The 19,213-nt window shown below is 53.2% G+C and overlaps 1 protein-coding gene across 3 annotated transcripts; it reads left to right on the top strand.

Moving 5' to 3' along the window:
* The first annotated feature begins 1,326 nt into the window (after nucleotides 1-1,326).
* Nucleotides 1,327-17,802, top strand: Tmem9 (transmembrane protein 9). Of its 3 annotated transcripts, none has more exons than XM_028876656.2 (6): nucleotides 1,327-1,405; nucleotides 1,820-1,930; nucleotides 2,929-3,020; nucleotides 7,188-7,296; nucleotides 10,249-10,380; nucleotides 16,820-17,802. In XM_028876656.2, exons 2-6 carry the CDS (start codon nucleotides 1,850-1,852, stop codon nucleotides 16,970-16,972), a joined length of 567 nt encoding a protein of 188 aa, XP_028732489.1. In that variant the 5' UTR covers nucleotides 1,327-1,405; nucleotides 1,820-1,849; the 3' UTR covers nucleotides 16,973-17,802. The 3 variants fall into 3 exon arrangements, with proteins under 3 accessions (XP_028732489.1, XP_028732491.1, XP_028732490.1); XM_028876658.2 differs by having other exon boundaries at nucleotides 1,328-1,405; nucleotides 1,820-1,921; XM_028876657.2 differs by lacking the exon at nucleotides 1,327-1,405 and adding an exon at nucleotides 1,482-1,569 and having other exon boundaries at nucleotides 16,820-17,800.
* The last annotated feature ends 1,411 nt before the right edge of the window (nucleotides 17,803-19,213 follow it).

The raw sequence follows: 19,213 nt of genomic DNA, 5'->3' as shown, positions 1-19,213 counted from the left end.
TTGTTTGTTTGTTTTGTTTTGTTTTCTACCACAGCCAGAAAAAAAAAAATTCCCTCTCTTAAGGCCTCACCTGATTAGATTTGACCCTCCTGAACAGTCCAGTATTCTCTCTCGACCCTAACGGCCTTAATTTGTATCACATCTCCAAAGTCCTCTTGCTAGATAAGATAACACAGTCACAGGTCCGGCAGCAGCGCATGGACCTTTGATAACGGTGCTGGTATTCTTATCCCACTCGGCCAGCTCGGAGGGCCTCTTCTACCTTCAAAGCTTCTCCACTGTCCTGGGCTCCCCTGCCTCTTGGTCTCAGTTTCCCACTAGCGTTTGCATTCTTTTCCCCAACAAAGCTCTTACTATCCTAAACTGTAACGGCTGGTTGGCCGGTGTTTTCTTTGTAACAAATACCATGTTCTACAAGAGCAGACAGAGTCAAGGTTTGCCGTCCCACCTCCCCTGAACAGCCTCAGTGTCTAGCATGGTACCGGAACCAATAGTGCTCTAATAATATGCCAGGGGAGGGAAACTCTTCCGTGGCACGTGATTTTCTATACTAAATTACATTCTGGCCATATGACCATTCCTGCCTCCAGGAATCCAATCCATCAAAGCTGAAGGGACTCTTAGCTAAAGAAACTGGTACCCAGAGAGGGAAGGCGTGGTCTCTAGGGTAACACAGGTTCCATGAAGGGCTGAGGGCAAAGCTCAAGTGTCCTCACTGCCTGGCCCCGGGCTCAGATGACTTCACTTTCCTTCACAGTTGGTAAGAAGTTCACATCCGTCGTCTGCAGCCTGCAACCTACCCCTACTCCCAGCCTGGCCTTTAGAACAGCTTGTCTCAATTTGCCAGGCCTTTAGAACCAGGGAAGGCTAACGAGGCACAGCTCCCTCCGGCCCCTCACCTATTACCAATCCTGTTTTAGTCTCCTCAGGTTGTGTCTTTGTGGGTAGGAATAGAGACTGGGCCCTTGAGTTCCCTGTTTAAAAAAAAAAAAAAAAAAAAAAAAAGTGGCTCTTTAAAAAATTTCAGACTGTGAATAAGCACAATCGCCCTTGCTCTTGTTTTTAAATCGTTATTGTTGTTATTAGCTTCATTTCTCAACGCTTTCCCTGAAGCAGGACGATGGTATTAACACAAGGTAGAACAAGGCACTCTGGGAGGAGCTGGCAGGACCCACCCGGACAGATCTTTGGTTCTCTGCAGGAAAGGCAGACATTCCCTTTTCTTGCTGGGTCCTGGTAGAGAAATGCCTTCCTCTCCCTAGAGTGGGAGCCTCCGGGACCAGGCAGAGGTGGGTCTTGTTGTCTTGGCGACTAGCGAGGCTGGGCTGAGCGGCGGCTCTAGCAGCCAATAGGAGCTGGAGAGGTGGGGCCTGCTGGTCGGTGGCGGCTGCGGCGGAGCTTGCAGGTTGGTGGACCCGGCACTGGGGGAGGGGTACGGGGGTCGCGGGGACACTGGGGGCTCCCAGCCGCCCCAAATCCTTAGGCGGGGAGTGCAGTGCCCTCGGCGGCCGGAATCGGGGCTTCTCGTTGGGCCCGAGCGGCAGCTACGGGGGCAGTGAAGGCAGAGAGGTGGGAGGAGAGGCGAGGGTCGGAGCGGGAGGGCCTGGTGACAGGATCTGGGGGTTCCGGGAGGCTGTAACCCCAGAAGACACCCTCTGTTAGTGCACGGGAAGCTTCAGAGAGCTGGACTTGGGAGAGGGAAAGGTTTCGAAGGCCCCAGGAATCCTGGAACTCGGCCCTCTTCCCTCATCCGGCAAAGCTGGCAGGGTTATGACCACCTTCCCTTCTTCCGACTCCATGTTTCTTTTTATCCCCCCAGGCGTCTGGTCTTGCTGGCTCAGCGAGCCTGATGAGCATGAAGCTGCTGTGTTTGGTGGCTGTGGTGGGGTGCTTGCTGGTGCCCCCAGCCCAAGCCAACAAGGTGAGGGAGGTGAGCAGGCAGCACCTTGTTGCTCTAGCGCCGGGCCCGCGGGGCTTTCACGGAGGTAGCCTGGGTGCCACCCTTGCCCCTCAACCCATCCGAGGGCCATACTTGGAGGACCTTACCTGGGGCAAGCTGCTGGACTTCCTAAGGGTGTAAGGGAGCACAGGGTTCGGGGCAGACTGCGGAGGTTCCAGACGAAACCGGCCCCTCCGTGGAATTGCCCACAGCAGGAAAGTTTGTTTAGAGAAGTTACCCAAGTTCTCCCTGTCTTCCTTGGCCCTAAGTAAAAACAGCTGTGGTCGAATCTGCTGCTCCGTTTGGGGATAACCAAATCACGTCATGTTGTAAAATGCTCCGAGCGTCAAGGCACGCGCAGATGGAGATTCTGCATCCAGGCTGACCCAGCTTCACGCTGGACGCCCGAGACTGGTCCCCATTCCTTAGGGATAGGGGACCAGCAGCTGGGTTCAGATGGTCCGTGAGGCCCTATGGCTTTAGAGTCTGAGGATCAGGAAGACATTGAAGTGAGGTTGAGTAGCAGGGCTTGCTGCTTGGCTCTTCAAGGAACTCCTGGAGGGCGCCTTCTCGTGGTAACATCCCCCTTGCCTTTATTCACCCCTCCCCCATTCTAACCTAGGGAGTTAAGACAGAATTGGGGGGAAATATGGCCACCTACCCCACCAGACAGAAAATACACAAGGTGGGCCCCAGGGTTACCGCCTGTCACTTTGCTTACCCTCTGCTCTGCACATGCGCATACCACTCCGAGTGGCGGCCTCAGGCAACCTCTGTTTCTTTGGATACCAGAGAGGTTCCTATCTTGCGGACCCTGTGATGTGACAGCCTTCCTAAAGAACCAGTCCTCCGTGACTTGGGGGATGGGAAAATTCAAAAGCACACATACCTCACAGAACGGGACACAGCACTAACATTGGCTAGCCTGCCTAGAATCTGAACCCAGGCCGGGTCGGCCCTGCCATTTACCCTTTCTGTTTTCCTTCCAGAGCTCCGAAGATATCCGGTGCAAATGCATCTGCCCCCCTTATAGAAACATCAGTGGGCACATTTACAACCAGAATGTGTCTCAGAAGGACTGGTAAGACATTGTAAATGGCTGGCCCGTGCCTGCATCACCTGGTTGAGATGACCAGGGCTTACTAGACTTCCTGTCCTAGAGATAAATTACCCGTCTCTGTGGAAAGCCTACAAAGGAATATTTTGTCCTTAGCCATTTGATAACGAAAGCCAGGTATCTTGAATTCCAGCTCAGAGGGTTGGATTTTGTTGTTTCGCTTTGAATTTAAATTGATGCGTGAAGAACGGTGGGAGAGATGTGGGAGAGGCAGGTGTATGCAGTGTGTCCCATTCGGTGCCTTATGCACAGCCCTGTTACTGTATTCTGTACTCTGTTACTGTATTACTGTTTCATAATAACCTTCTAAGGTAAATGGAGTAGATAGTGTTCCCATTCTACAGTTTCATAGACTTAGGTCCAAACAAAGATCTTACATGATGCTCCTTGTGTCTCTGGTCTTGAGTTCATTTCTTAGCCCCTTACTTAAAAAAAAAAAAAACACAAATAACCAAGAATTCATCTAGGTAAAGAAAACCAGTGAAAGGAAGAGTAAATATAGTGTTCTAGAAGGAGTAGTTTAAGGAGCTGGAACCTTCCCTGAAAAGGGAGAGACCTGGGGACATTCAGTGGCTATTCAAGATAGGGAGAACAGCCGCCATGCTGAGGGGAAGAGGCATCTGGGATTGGAACCAGGAAGGCTTGGGATGATCTCCTAGTGTAGAAGTAAGGCCAGCGGAAGGGAGCGCCAGGGAAACAGACCGCAGTGTGAGTGAGGGATGCATCTCCGGTTCCGGTAGTTTTAGGATGGGAAGCTTCATCCTTGAAGACGTGGGAGACACCTGGGGTAAGGTCAAGGCCTGTGCATTGAGTGGGGTGAGTCAAGGTTGCCGCTACTTGGACATCAAGGATCATGAGGCGAGCTTTGAGAAAAGATGCAGCCCCGGCACTCTCCTGCCAAGATTTTGATTCAGCAAATATGGTAGTGTCTGTCGGAAGGGTAACCTTTGCTTGGAGTCCTTGAGGTGCCCGTGATGCTGTTGATCCATAGCACATTTGAGACTTTTCAGACTAGTAGCAGTCGGATTTCCTGCAATGCTGTCTATGTGGATGGTTGCATAGACTCTGGATCCAACCTTTCTGGACCCTAGTCTACCTTGGCCATTTGTTAATCATGTTCCAGGTTACTTAATATCCACTGTACTTTGATTTACTTTTTAAATTGTTATATATTTATGGATGGATGAATGTGTTTGTCTACTTGTATGTCTGGTCACTATATGCATGCAGTACCTGTGGAGGCCAAAAGAGGGCATCAGATCCCTTGGAAGGGGAGTTACAGGAAGTTTTGAGCAGAGGTGCTGGGATCAAACCCAGGTCCTCTGGAAGAGCAGCCAGCGCTCTTAATCACTGAGCCATCTCTCCAGCTCCACATTGATTTCTTTTTTTTTCCCACATTGATTTCTTTATGAGTAAAGTATGGTAATACTTTGAGTGTGGAGTGTGTGTATGTGTTTATTTTAATTTATATAACACTCAGAGTAATACCTGTGCATACTAAGAGCTATATAAATGTTAGCTGATAATAATAATAATAATAATAATAATAATATATTATCATCCTTTCCTAGAGGTTATGCAGTCAAATGTATGCTATAGCCCTGGAAAACATGCTCTTCTCCTGAAGCATTAGTCTAATTCTTGTGCTTCTACTGACCTGGTGGTATGGTCCTAAGACAATGGAGGTCTGGGAGGAGCCCCAATCGCTTCCTGTCATCAGGAAAGACGCTACACTGACCTCACTTCCTTCACACAGGCAGCTTCTGCTCCTGGCAAATTTTAACAACACTGTCTTGAGATTATAAGATGTCCTGGAAACGCAAGCTTGCTTGCCCAGAGGATGCCCAGAGCCTACACCTTTCAAGCTGCAGTTTATCCCTTCCCTTTAGAGGCAGACAGACTCAGGGGCCATCTGGTGAGCAGTCGCACATGAAGACCCCTATGGAAGAGCAGTTCCATTACAGATGTTGGGTAGCCGCCGAAGCTGGGAGGTGAGACCCCAGGATTTTAGGGCCCGACAGCACTGACCTGCCTGAGAGCCATCACGTATTTACTCAGCGCCCCCTTGGTGGCGTGGGGATTGACATGGTTCCTCGCATCTTAGTGGGAGGGCTAGAATTAGAGATCTCTTTGAGTCTTCAGGTCCTGTGTCCCATGGGTCCCCTGCTGGTGTGCAGATTGAGGCCAGCACCCAGTGTCATGGCTGTGTGTATTCCTGTGTGGCTGGCATTCTGTCATCTAGTGTTGAAAGTCTATAATCACAGGCATGTGAACAGGCCCTCTTGGTGGGTTTGTTAGATGCCGCATAGACAAGTGCCGAGGTTGACTTGATGAAGCAGGATCCTTCTACACACACAGTCTGTCAGGGAAACACAAGCTCTGTGAGGTGTGAAACCAGAACTGCACCGAATGAGGGGGTCTGCAGACCCTTCCTCACCCACCGCCTGCCTCCTGTTTCTAGTGCTACCCAAAAGGGCACAGTTCAGAAGACGCCCATCAAGCTTCGTTTCCATAGTCAAGCAATAGACTGAAACCAGAGAGGCTACGTGAGTTACCTGACGTCACAGTCTAAATAGAAGAATGGAGGCTCATATCCCGCTTGTCTTTCTTCTTCACTTTCTTTCCCAGTCTTCCCTGTCTAGTCCCCTTCTTCGGAAAACAAGAAAGTATGTAGGGTTTCAGTGACTCTGGAGAACCAGAAAGAACAGCAATATTTCGCCTTCTTACTGCTATTCCCCATCCACTCTTGCAGCCTGTTTCCCTGGGTACCAGGGTCCCAAACTGGAGAACTAAAGATGATTACCTCCCACTACACCTTGGGCGTCAAGGGGCATTCACAGTGCTCATGGTAGCCATGGAGTAGCCTTTCTGACTCAGAGCCCGTGTGGCTCAGGAAAGGGAGGACTCGGCTCCCAGGAGGCTTCATTTGCTGGAGAAGGGAGGGCGGCATTTGCTCTGGGCAGGAACGATGCAAGATTAATGTTTCCGTTTTTAGAGACAGTCTCACATAGTTCAGGACAGCCTTGAACTCAAGATTCCCTTGCCTTAGTTTCCTGAGCATGGGGATTACAGATGTGCACCTCTATGTCTGGTTCATGGTGAGCGATGGGAACAGACCTTGTCTGTGTGCGATTCTCAGAGAAGGTGATGTGCAGGGCCTCAGGGCAGTGTCCTGAAGTACAGCACAGAGACACCTATTCCTGCTGTAGGGGACAGAGTGTTGTAGCTGTTACCCAGAGGTGGCACCAGGACCCTGGAGGTCTAGAGAGCCGATGGGTGCCACATACTGGACTTGAGGAGAGATGGAGGCTTTGAAAGACCTTCCGCTCTTCTGTCCACGGGTGTTCTTGCAGATCCATGGAGGCACCGGTTGGTTTTAAGTTGAATGTGACAGCAGTTCCATTTTGGTATGGTCACTTGGTCCTGTCACTTGGCCACCATGGGAAGGTAGTTCCAGGCAGGACCAAAGGGCTGGACTTTGCCAGAGAAAGGTCAGCAGAGCTTCAGCTGAGGTGTGCCAGCCGAAGGGAACCGAGAAGATGGATTTTAGACACTTTTAGGAAATAAAACCCTGGGTAGTCGGTGAACTTGCAGGTGAAGAAAAAGGATTGTCACAGACGACCCCTGGGTTTGACTCGACTGGCAGAAGAGATGCTGTGAGTTTCCTGTCTGCTCCCCCATCTCGGAAGCACAGATCCCACAGCCGGTGTGCAGGACTGGGCACCAGGGGCCGGAGTGCACAGATGTGGCATTTACGGCTCTTATGGGGGGAGTCGGGTGGTGACCACAGTCATCAGTGGACCTAGAGTCCAGCCATAATAGGATGGAAGGCCTGATGAGATTCAGACTGGAGACCCGTGAGTTGAGTGCCGGCTGCCGGGACAGCTGAAGCCACCAGGGCAAACGGCACAAGAGGAGAAGAAGGCAGCTGAGGGCGGGGCTCTGGGACCATCGAGGAGTATGGGGCTGGCACCGGCGATACACTGCGACTGACTGTTGCCTGGGAAACGGGTTCTGCCCTTCCTGGGAGTGCCTCCCTATGGGCTTTCCTACCCCTTCAGCACCCTGTCACCTGCTCGCTGGACCTCACGGTAGGCGGCCGTTCGTCAGCCCTGTCTGTTTGTGTTGCAGCAACTGCCTGCATGTGGTGGAGCCCATGCCGGTGCCTGGCCACGATGTGGAAGCCTACTGCCTGCTTTGCGAGTGCAGGTACGAAGAACGGAGCACCACCACCATCAAGGTACTGCTGGGGCTGGGGGGCTGCATGCATGCGCCCCGTCTTGTGACTTTTGTTCTTTTGTTAACATTCCAAATACTAATATGCAGATATGGGACCTCATTGCTACACCTTTAGGCAGAGGGTGAGAGACATCTAACATCCCTGCTCCTGTGTGGTGAGGACTTACAGCTGCTTGAGACTCTTATTCCCTCTAGAGAGGGGGTGCCGAGTACATCTCTGGGTGCCTGAGCAGCTGGGTATGACGCACGTGCTGGGAGTAGAGGTGGCTCCTAGGAGCTTGCAGGTTATCCACGATCATGTCACCCTCCTGGAGAAAGCCTCCATGACCACACAAGGTATTGGACCTGAGACTCTAGTCTTATCTTTTTCCTGAGCCTCGTCCTGGTGGACCATCTGGGTGACCTGGAGACAGAAGCGGTACATGTGGCCACCACACAGGGAATGAAGGAGGGTGCCACAAAGCCCCTGCCCATCCTTCCTTCTGCCACTAGGCAGGACTCATCAGACCTTCTCTAGAGGCCATGAAGCCAACCCTCTTAAGCTTGTTCTCTGACAAGTCGAGAAATGGCATCAGAAATCATTCACCTGAGTTCAAAGCTCCCAAATCGTCTGTGGGGCCCTTGCTTTTAAGGTGTGTTTAAAAGGAAGGTAGTCTTCACACTGCCCCTCCCACCTGCCTTCTCCAGACTATAACTTCCTATAACCCCCCCCCCCACACACACACACTACACACACATTTAGATAGAAAATGGCTGTCTGCCCTTCCCTCCCCCGTCAGCCTGTGCAGATTGAACTCTGTTCACCCTCCTGCCTGGGGCAGCCTCTCCTGAACCAGCTCCCTGGTTCTGAACTTCCTTTATAGGTCTAGAGACCATCTAGATGGCCAAGACCTTCATTCAGAGCCCAGTGTCCCCTCCCTGTGTGGATGGGAAGGTGCTTCCAGCATGGACCCATATGCACACAGACTCCCAGCCCCTCCCATTCGGCTCTGTCTAGGAGCCCACGCATGGGTGGAGTCTGCCTTCCTGCCCCACCTTGGGTGGAGACAACAGTTTTGAGCGTTCACCCCGTGAAAGGGGCCTGAACACTGCTGCTGCTGCCCCAGTTCAGGAGGAAGGCAATCCAGCTGAGCTTGGCTTCTGACGAAGCTGCGCATCAAGCCAAAAGGTCTTACGATTCTCCATTTTCTGTGTGTATCCATGTACGTGTGGAGGCCGGGGGTAAACATTGAGTGTCTCCCTCAATTGCTTTCTGCCTTGTCTTTTGAGACAGAACCTGGAGTCTACCAATTCAGCTGATTAGCCGGCCAGCAAGCCTTATCTCTCCCCCCAGCACTGAGCACATAGGCACACAGCACCATGTCTGGGTTTTTGTTTTTTTTTTTAGTGTGGGTTCATGAGTTTGCTTTGCTGACTGAGCCGTCTTTCCAGCTCCCATAGTTGGTGGGTTTGTTTTTAAACCCCTTTTTACAGTCAGGGCCATCGCTGGGATCAGAAACCAGCAGTGACCAGGCATTTTAGGGGGTAGGAAAAGCATTTGAGGTGCAGTCAGCAAAGGCAGGTCCAAGTTTCGTCTTTGCCATGTACTAGCCTTGCGGTCCTGGGTGAATTCTGTGGCCTCGTGGTTCCAGTGTGGCGATCACAGCCACTCAGGCTGAGTGCGGGTGCTTCCGGGGTCTGAACCACCGAGGGTCAGCGACATGGCAGAGACCATGAGTGCTGAGTGTCATGTAGGGGCCCCACTAAGTACACACTGGGTACCCATGCTTCACACTGGGTTACTAGGCTTATTCACTCTGCCCTGTAATTTTTTTTCATCGATTTTTATGTCTTTAAGCCTGATGGTGGTGCCACACACCTTAATGCCAGCCCTCAGGAGGCAGAGGCAGGTGGATCTCTGTGAGTTCAAGGCCAGCCTGGTCTACAGAGTGAATTCCAGGGCAGCCAGGGCTACACAGAGAAACTCTGTCTCAACAAACAAAACGCTGTCTTTATTCGGTAGGGGTACTTGTGTCACGTTTGGAGGACATAGAACAACTTCTGAGAGCCAGTTCTCTCCACCACGTAGGACCCAGAGATCAAAGTCAGTCATCACGCTTGGTGGCAGGCGCCTTTGTCTACGGAGCCATCGTGCTGGCCTGGCTCTGGCCTTTCCATAAGACACAACTGCTCGAGCTTAGGAGGCTCCATATGTGGGAGCGGGTGAAGGAGTCATCCCAACATGGCTTCCCCACCCTCAGCCCTCAGGGTGTGAGCTCTTGCTGTCCTCCATCCCCGCACGATGATGGAGAGCACACCTCTCGGGGCACAGGCTGCTCCATTCCCGTCTTGCACCCCCAGTGCATCCAGCCTGAGATCCCCAGTTTACTGTCCTTGGTCTCTGCTCTCTGGCTTTCTTTCTTTCTTTCTTTAAAGATTTACTTATTTATTGTATGAGTGCTCTATCTGCATTGTACACCTTTATGCCAGAAGAGGGCGCCAGATCTCATTACAGGTGGTTGTGAGCCACCATGTGGGTGCTGAGAATTGAACTCTGGACCTCTGGAAGAGCAGTCAGTGCTCTGAACCACTGAGCCACCTCTCCAACTTGCTCTCTGGCTTTCTCAGCTGGTCCTTGCTCCAGCCACGAGTCTCATGACTCTCTGCTCCTGGACAGAGGCTCCTGGATAGCCAGCTGACCCTGGCTTCTCACTTCAGAGCCTCTCCGGTGTCTAGCAGCCAGCTGCTTCTTCTGTCATCTTGGTGCCTGCTGGAATGTTCCTTGTCAGAGAACTGTCTTGGGCTAGCATAGAGCCCGCGGTGTGGGCCGTTTTCCCTTCCCTCTGGACTCATACCACCTCCTAGTGCCAGTTTCCAACCTGATGGTCCCCAGCAGCCGACATGGGTCGGAGACTGGAAACGGGGTCCTGATCGGAATGCTGGGTCCCGGCATAAGGCTGATCTCTTCCCCTAGGTCATCATCGTCATCTACCTGTCTGTGGTAGGCGCCCTCTTACTCTACATGGCCTTCCTGATGCTGGTGGACCCCTTGATTCGAAAGCCGGATGCTTATACTGAGCAGCTGCACAATGAAGAGGAAAACGAGGTAACCATGGCCCTGGGCTGACAGCATGCGGGTCCCTGGGCCAAAGGTAGCCCTAAAGTAGAGGTGCCCCTCCTCCCTGTCCCTGTCATCCTCAGGTTGCTTTTCCCTGTCCATTTTCCTGTGCGTCACCAAGATACAGGTGGTGGCGCTGAACTTCCCCGGCACCTGGCAGGCTCAGTATGCGGTGTTGCTAGGCAGGGGCGAAGAGTGGGGGGGTGGAGGGTGATCCACCCGGGACCCATTGCATGGAGGTACCCCTGATAATGCTGCCTGCTCAGGTTGGTGACAAGAGTATGAGGACTTGGAGGTGGTCGTTTGTTCTTTTGTTCAGGGCTTCTGCAGACATCTGTCATGGTGTGCTTGCTCACTTCAAAGCTTGGCCCCGGGGGGCTGGAGGCAGAGGCAGGCTCTCAGAAGCTTGAGGGGCCAGGTGGGTGGTGCCCCAGCACCGCCGTGCACAAATGCAGCATTTGGGTTTCTTAGGATAGGATAGGTGCTGGGGTGATGGTAAGTAGAGCTGGCCAGGAAGTTCAGCCAGATCAGTGAAGGCCTTAAATGCCGGACTAAAGGGTTTTGACTTTGTTTATTATAAGGAAATGGGAACCGCTGCACCAGACTGCCTACATCCCTGTCAGGTGAGGGGCAGTGTCCCTGAGCTCTGTCCCTGCAGCCTCATTGCTGGAAGATACCAGTCTCTGTCAGGGGAGTGGGGATTTGGTACAGGAACCTAGGCATGTCCAAATGAGCACACAGTGGGAATGCGCCTCAGCCATGTCAGCAGATACCTGGGAGATTTCCTTAAAGAAACCAGAAGGTGACTGGCTAGCTTAAAGAAGAAAGAAAAGCCGGGCAGTGGTGGCGCACACCTTTAATCCCAGCACTTGGGAGGCAGAGGCAGGTGGATCTTTGTGAGTTCAAGGCCAGCCTGGTCTACAGAGCGAGATCCAGGAAAGGCGCAAAGCTACACAGAGAAACCCTGTCTTGAAAAACCAAAGAAGAAAAGAAAAAAGAAAAGATGGAACATGCCTGCTGTCTTCACATGTTTGTAGAGAAGAGCTTGGCCCAGGGGACAGAAGCCTCCGGGTTGAAGTGGGAGATTTAACAGGACCATGTCAGGCGTGTCCTTATGCCGTTGAATGATAGAGAGGCTCCCTTTTAGTGTAGTGAGTTGTGGGTCACTAGAGGTGACCAGGCCTAGGCCAAGCTGCACCAGGCAATTAGAGTTTTAGAGGTTTTTAAGTTATAGAGATTGGAGACAAGAAAAGGCAAGTTCAAGTCCAGAGTGAGGACGAGGAGACTCGGGTCTGTGTGAAGCTTCCCGGGTGGCAGGGTCTTGGCCTGCCCAGACCTGGAGGACAAGGACAGGCGGTAGGCACGGGAGCGTGCCCCTCCCACCAGCCTCCAGCATGGGTTTGGCCAAAGGTGGAGCGGAGGTGAGGGGCCTGGCCCACTGGAGGTGGGGCTGGGGAGGTGAGGGGGCTCAGGAGGTGGCGGCCCTGACAGTTGGGTGGTCTGTGCTGGAGAGGAAAGCTTGCTTGCCTACCTGGTTATTAATGTAGAGTAATAGCAGCTCTGATAGGAGAGAGCATCACTAATAAACATGGGGCGATTAGGGGTAATGTGGTAATTGCAGTCCTGGCCGGGGAATAATTTAGAGATGCAGCCGGTGATTATACAGCTTGCGCCATGATTCCCTAGGAATGCATGGCTCTTGGGCATGGCCTTGCCGTGTCTCCCGCCATCCTAGATATGGAGCCAGGGGAAGGGCGCTTTGCCGTCGCTCCGTCTGATCCTAGGCCTCTCTTCCTACAAGAGACCTAGGTGTCCTCACTTGGAGCCTATCTGTGGAGAGCCTTGAGGATGTGGTCAGGTCCCAGGAACAGGACCTGAATCCGAGTAGATTCTTCTGCCTGCAGGTTTGGCCTGGTGGGAAGGATTCTCTAAGGAGGATTGCTGTCTAGCCATAGAAGGACTGCAGCCGGCTGTCGTTGGCAGGCTTAAGCCGGCGCTTTTGAGCTCATGTCCCGTCTGTAGCGGACAGACAGGAGGACACCCCTAGCCTCCCACCCAAGGCTTCTAAGGGTTATATAGAACGTTGTATTTAGTTTCTTGGAGACTCCGGCCTAAAGTCAGCTTGGTCTGGTTGGTCCAATACACGGGAGTTGGTGCGGAGATGGGTGTGCAGGATTAGTCTCAGGATGAGTACCCTCAAAGTGGGCCAGAAAATACCGTATTCTCATTGCATGGCATCCCTGTAACATCCCCCAACTTCCTGTTATTCAGCAGAGTATCCAAGCGTAGGTGCCTGTGGCCCAGCAGCTCCCATAATCCTGCAGGCGGTACTGTGGTGAGATTTACTAAGACCTTTGGCCTATCCACAGGCTTCAGCCCCCAGATAGCCAAAACCAGTTGACTGGGCCAGGGCCCCAAAGGCAGGCAGTTAAGATCTGACTTGGTGGGATGATAGTCTTTGGTGAAGCTGGATACTTTGGGAAAATCGTCTTTAAGGTCTGGTCAATGAGGACGGACGTCTTTAGTAAAAGAGGTCTCTGTGTTAGGAGGGAGGGCTTCCTAGCAGAGAGGGACTTTGAATGCAGCTAGAGGGAGGGCTGATGGGAGACTGAGGACTGTACCTTGTCAGGGAGGATGGTGAGCTCTGAGCTGGAAATGGCCCACGGTGCCTTCTTACAGGGCCTTTGAAAACTCTGGGCTGGGATGGTGAGGGACAGTCTATTGCCTCCACAATCAGTGCACACGAGGAAGGTCCCCATGGTCGCCTTCTGAGCGGCTACAAAGCCAGGGCATCGGCCGCATCTCTGGGCCGATTAGTGGCCTAGACAGTGTTTTCCTAAGGAGGAGGCCTCCCCTGACCCAGAGAGATTTAACTTTCAACTCAAGAAGAGAAAGTTGGAATGAGCCCTGAAAGGGGGGGGTGGGGATCCCTTGAAAGGTCACGTGAGTTTATATAGTCAGTGGCCTCAGAAAGAACAGTGTCTGGGCCTCAGAGTCTTCCCTTCCCCTCTCCCAGGAGCCTGGGGCTCAGGCAGAGGTGAGATTTGATAGCCAGAGTGTTTGTCAGGATTGGGGGCTCCTTGGCTCCCTCACCCCAATTCTTGTAGGTAGGAGCTCTCCTCCCAGGGGCTGGAAGCCTGGTAAAGCAAGAGAGGCGTCCCCCCACAGTGCAGCCCAGTCTGCAGAGGGAGATGAAAGCCTGCCGGGTTCCCTTTGAAAGAGCTGGCAGAAGCCTCAGTGGGCCCGGCTGCTGGGCGCTGCCTCCCCGGATTCCAGGGGCATTAGGCCTAATCCCTGGGCTCAGACGCCCTTTGAAAGGAGGAAGCCAGTATGTTTGTGGGGACAGAAACGGCAACAGAGCCGTTTTAGATGTGCGGAGCTGGCCCCCTTTGAAGAGGGAGAGATGAGGGTTTCTCTGAGGCTCTGGCTGTCTCTGCCACTCACCCCTGAGCTCTGACAGGGTCTTCAAAGTTCTCACCCCAGTGGGGGCCGTGGATTGTTCTGAGATCTGTGGGAGGGGGTGTACAAGGAGGCCAGAAAACAAGGAGGATGGTGGGAACTATCAGGGACAGGCGGAAGGCTAGACGAAGAGAAAGCTGGGGCTTCCAAAGAATGGCGTATCTTCCTGTTCGTGGATGGTTGCGTAGTGTGTGCTGAGAATTCTACGTGCACACACACACACACACACACACACACACACACACACACACACCCTAACTGTGTCCCCTGCCTGCCTGCATTCCTCAGACCCAGCCCCGAAGGGAGAAGGGTTGGAGGTGATGACTTCCTTGCCCCCTCACCCCACCCTCACCCCTCCGCCCACCTGCCAGCTCTACTGCTGAGCAGACAGGAGTGAGGCCCTCCTTGGGTCTTCTTCGGAACAGATGTGGATGCTCAAATACCTTTTAATGAGACTCTTAGCCGTGGGGACACGGAGCCTCTCAGCAGCAGCTTTCTCCCACTTGGGAACTGTCTGCCGAGACTTGGTATGAGCCCTCACAGGTGGAGCCGTGGTGATGCGGTGACTTGTGACACGCTCCCTTCATGCCCTGCTCTGGCTCTCTCCTGGCTCCCATTTCCTCAGACAACCCAAGAGCAGAGCTGCTGGCCTTCCACCTGCTCCAGACAACCCTGTCCTCGCTTCACATCCAGGCTCTCATTTGCCAGAGCCCACCAGAGCGACACTGGTCCCAGGAATGGGTGGAAAGCAGCTCCTCGGGACCCCAAAGCTGGTCTGGGGTCCTGGTTGGCCAGCTGCTTCCCAGGCAAGGTGGTCCTTCGGTGCCCACTCTAACCCCACGTCCATGCTAAGACCGATCTGAGCCAAGCTGTGTTCTTACGGGCCACTCAGGCAGCGCGGGCAGCCTGGGGAGGAGCTGAGCAGAAGGTGTCGGCCATGGTGATCGTTCAGAGGCAGCTCCCCTGACAGAAGTCCGCCTGCTTTAACCCCTGCCCCTGCCCCTGCCCCTGCCCCATTTGCTGGTGGGTCCCCCCACATGCTGGTGGATCCCTGAACCAGCCTTTGAGACGCCTCACACTGAACTTGAATGTTTCCCATCTCCAGATGCTGACAAAGTGTCCACATTCCTTGTGTCATTGAGACCACCTCAGTGTCCATCTTGTTTGTAGAGAGCTTGGTTCTGAGAGGTGACTCACCTAAGGTCACGTATCTGGTAGGGGTCAAAGTCGGGTTTGTTCCGGTCAGCACAGAGAGAAGGCCACTTGAGACCCCATTCTGTACTTGACACGTGGACCTCTCTCTGTCACGCACACCCACTAGTCACACTGTGGTGTTCAAGCACATTAGGTCACTAAAGGGATTTTGTGAGGCATGACTAGGATTTTTGTTTGGCTTTGCTTTTTGGTTTTGGCATGTTGCTAGAAATTGTACCTACAACCTCATGCATGCTCAGCCAGCGCTTTATTTACTACCGAGACCCATCCCTAGCTCTAAACATGGCTTATTCTGGGACAGCGTCTCACTAAGTTGTTTCTCCTGGCCTTAGACTTGCTATCCTCCTGCTTCTGCTTCCTAGGTAGCTGGGATTACAGGCCTGGACCTCACCTGGCCTGCCAGTGATGCCCCACTCAGGGTCTTGGACAGGGGTTCCCAGGGGACTGTTTCTAGGTCACCTTAGAAACAAGTGAGCTCAAGACAAATTGCCCAGCACTGTGCTCCAGGGATAACTTTGCACCATCCACCTCTCCCTCTGCACTGCCAGCTCATCCACACCTCCCCGCTCCGCCCCGCTCTCCAGCCTGGCACCCGTGTGGCGACAGAAGCTCTGCCAGATCGGGGCATTAGAAGCAAAGTTGCATTTACGGGGCGGCTCTGGGCTTAGAGGGGTGCACTAATCCTTTAAGAGATATGTGGCAGGAGATGAGAGGCGGGGAGAGCTGCAGAGGAAATCCCCATGGGCTGTGGGCCTGGCCCTCGGCTCCAATTCTCCCCCAAAGATCAGCTTCAGGTCCTGCAGGAAATGCATGGGCTCTGGAGTTTCAGAGGCCGAGGAGTACTAATTAAGGGAGGGCTGACGACAGAAGCGAAGAGGGTCTGAGAGCAAAGGGGAAGGGGGACAGGGAGGCAGGCTACGGGAGCAGGGTGCCGAGCACGCCATGCTCACAGCGGGGCCAGAAAGGCAATGCTGGCCTTAGCTCCAGATTTCCACCCCTGCCAGACTGAATGATGACCCATCTTCTCTTTCCCAGGAGGAGCAAGCTTGGAGTGTGTGTGTGTGTATGTATGTGTGAAGCCTGCTATGTGTGTGTATGTGTCTGTGTGAAACTTGGTGTGTGTATGTGTGTGTATGTATGTGTCTGTGTATATGTATGTGTGAAGCTTGGTGTGTGTGTGTGTGTGTGTGTGTGTGTGTGTCCGTGTGTGTGTGTGTGTGTGTGTGTGTGTGTCCATCCATCCGTCCAGCTGCCCTCTCCAAGAGATCCTGCAGCTGTGATCTGTGCTGACTCCTTAACAGGCCCCGCCCCCACCTTGAAAAGAGGGAACCATCTCAGGGTACCAACCCTGGTCCCTGGCCTTCCTGTTGTCCCCTGGACAGTAGCACAGGGAAGGGAGGTACGCAGCCTAGTACCAGCCCTGTGCACGTGGGTACATAGCCTTGAAGTCAATACCCAGTACTTCTCCTGAGTCTTAGGAGTGAGCCTGTGGGGTTTAGGATGCTTCTTACACTTGAGCCAGCTCTGCCCCCTGATCCTTCTGACTCTTGAAGACTCGAGAGTTTTTCTGGCCAGGCACACTGTTGAGATCTGCAGGTGACAAGGCAAGACCCCCGGGAAGCCCACAGCACTTGGGGAATTCAGACTTGAGCAGTACTCCCAGGGCACTTGCTTCCACACCAGCCTTTAAAGATCCAGGGCCCTGGCCCGTCCAGCCTCATGCCCAATCCCTTCCTTCCTCTTTCCAATGCAGGATGCGCGCTCCGTGGCAGCAGGAGCTACGTCCATTGGAGGAGCCCGAGCAAACACTGTCCTGGAGCGAGTGGAAGGCGCCCAGCAGCGATGGAAGCTGCAGGTGCAGGAGCAGAGGAAGACGGTCTTCGATCGACACAAGATGCTCAGTTAGATGGCCGGCATGGTTGCATCAGGACCCAGCCCATGGCTGCCAGCTCCTGGGCTGGACGGAGCCAGCGGCCAGTTCCCTTCCCTCAATGGAGTCTTCCCTTCCAAAGCCCGTGGCATTTATCCTCCTCCTCCCTCTCTGGAAGTGTACTCGACTGTTATAACTAGGGAGTATGGTTGGGTCGCTGGTCTCTAGCATCTCTGTAGGTCTTTGGGGTAGAGGGGAGGGGAGGCAAGGCAGAAGGGAACAGAGACATTTGCGGTGGCCACAAGACTGGGTGGAATTCGTTCCTCCTTATTCCATCTTCTCCGCTCCTCCCAGCTCCGAATCTTGGGGGATCTTTCTGCCCTTGGGGAGATGGAGCTGTGTCATCTGTGGGTACCCAGCACTGAGCCTGTGCTCCAGGATGCTTTCCACATCCTCCAGTGCTAACTTAGCTCCCACTTGGCCTGGCCCCAGCCTCAGGAACTGTTCTGGTGCCACTGAGCCCATGGCGGCCTCCAGAACCCACCTGGAAGCCTCCTCCCCCTCTCCTCGGCTCCTGGTCCACCAATGCATGGCAGTGCCCGGTATGCCAGCATACTCAGCGGCTGTCACCTCACTCCCATCTCAGCCATGCAGCCTCCCATCTCTCCCCAGTGACTGCACCTGCTGAGCCATAAAGTTGGACCATCCAGGGAGCTGAGCAGCAGAGGACTTGAATACCATGACTCCTGTTCGCCAAGGATGGCCACTTGTCCCTGAATTTCATTGTACCATGCATGGAGAGAAATGTTTGTCTTTCTGTTGTCTGTAAATCAAGGAAGCCATTAAATTGTTTTATTTCTCAAATGTTCCAGATTTCAAGGAAGAACACTGTCCTAGGTGGGTTCAGACAGAGGCAAAGCTTTGCAAAGCCAGGGTAGACTCTGTCACCTGCTAGAGTACTTGCCTGTGCACCTGCACACCACAAGAAGTTGTGTTTGCTTCACCTTTGAAACGTCACAGCGCCTGCCCAATGACACTCTCGTACCCTACTGGCACATTAAATGGTGTTCCTTGCAAAATGTCCCCCAGCGAAACCCAGACAGGGGAAGGACTAAGAGGGTGGTCAAGAGGAGTGTGCCCTAGCAGGAAGAGTCGGTGGCTTCCAGAGTGGCCGCTCTGCAGAGCCCAGTGCTGGTCAGCTCAGCCCTGAATGTGCACGGTGGGGGGTGTCAAAGACTGAAGCCCGAGGGCGGCACCTGTGAGGAGCAGTCTGTTGGAGTCGCTGTCCTTCAGGGTTGTCCCTGTGCATGGAAGATGTCTGTGAAGCCTTTGGCTCTCGGTGAAGGGCTAAAGACGAGAACAACTTGAGGCGGGAGTTTCAGTTTGCAAAGATTGCTGAAGTTCAGTGCTGAGTCCTCAGGGGCATGGGAGGGGGTGAGGGCATGCAGGTGGCGCTTCTAGAAGGTACAGAGGGTGGATATGGAATCCATACGCTGATTGTGGGGTCCTGAGCAGGCCTTCCTAACTGGCATGAAGCCCCGGTGGGGCTAACAGGAGGCCTGTGGGCATGAACGCAACACTGGCACAGGCCTAGTGTTGATTACATTTCTTGGCTGCTCACTAGCCCAGCATTTTCTCAGCCCCTCCTAGGGCTCATCACTGATTGGGAATCTTGAGATTTTAATGTGCTTATTTCATAAAAGAAACAGATGGGTGCATTTATTTGCCAATAACTTACGTGGAGTCTGGAATTGCTAGACCTCCCCTTTGCAGCCCCTCTGCTGGGAAGAGACCTCAAGCACTGTTTGTGAGTCCTGGGTAAGTCCTGCAGAGATCTGCCTAGATCTGGTAGTTTGAAGGACTTGGTGTGAGGCAAGCTCATGATGCTAGCTAGAAATCAGCCTCAGCATAAGCCGAATATAGGAAAATCTATGAGATTAGAAATGAGTGTTCGCTGCATAAGGTTTCAATGTAGCCAAACATCTAATTGTATAGAATTTCACTGTTAAAAACAAACAAAGCTGATGTTCAGACATGGATTCCAGAGTACGCATCATTGGCGGCACCCCCTGCCTCCGGAGGAGAGATTGTATAGCCAAGAATGGAAAAGACCTGGGGTAGCATTCTCCATGGTATCTCATATGATGGGCAATGAGCACAATCTTAATGTCCTATTCAGAAATTATCTCATCAAACCCACCCGCATGCTGCTGTGCAGGGCCTTGGTGCCACCTGGAAGAACAGCTGGACGGGGTCCACCTTGGAAACTGGAGTCTT

This window comes from Peromyscus leucopus, chromosome 15 (assembly GCF_004664715.2).
Source record: "Peromyscus leucopus breed LL Stock chromosome 15, UCI_PerLeu_2.1, whole genome shotgun sequence".
Lineage (NCBI taxonomy): Eukaryota > Metazoa > Chordata > Mammalia > Rodentia > Cricetidae > Peromyscus > Peromyscus leucopus.
The sequence above is the reverse complement of the archived record's forward strand: the minus strand, read 5'-3'. Positions and strand labels throughout refer to the sequence as shown.

Excerpts from the sequence above, each read along its gene's own strand:
- Tmem9 (XM_028876656.2), top strand. The coding sequence starts at position 1,850 with ATGAGCATGAAGCTGCTGTGTTTGGTGGCTGTGGTGGGGTGCTTGCTG. Across the intron at positions 1,931-2,928 it reads AAGCCAACAAGGTGAGGGAG|AGCTCCGAAGATATCCGGTG; the intron begins GTGAGCAGGCAG and ends TTTTCCTTCCAG. Across the intron at positions 3,021-7,187 it reads AATGTGTCTCAGAAGGACTG|CAACTGCCTGCATGTGGTGG; the intron begins GTAAGACATTGT and ends TTTGTGTTGCAG.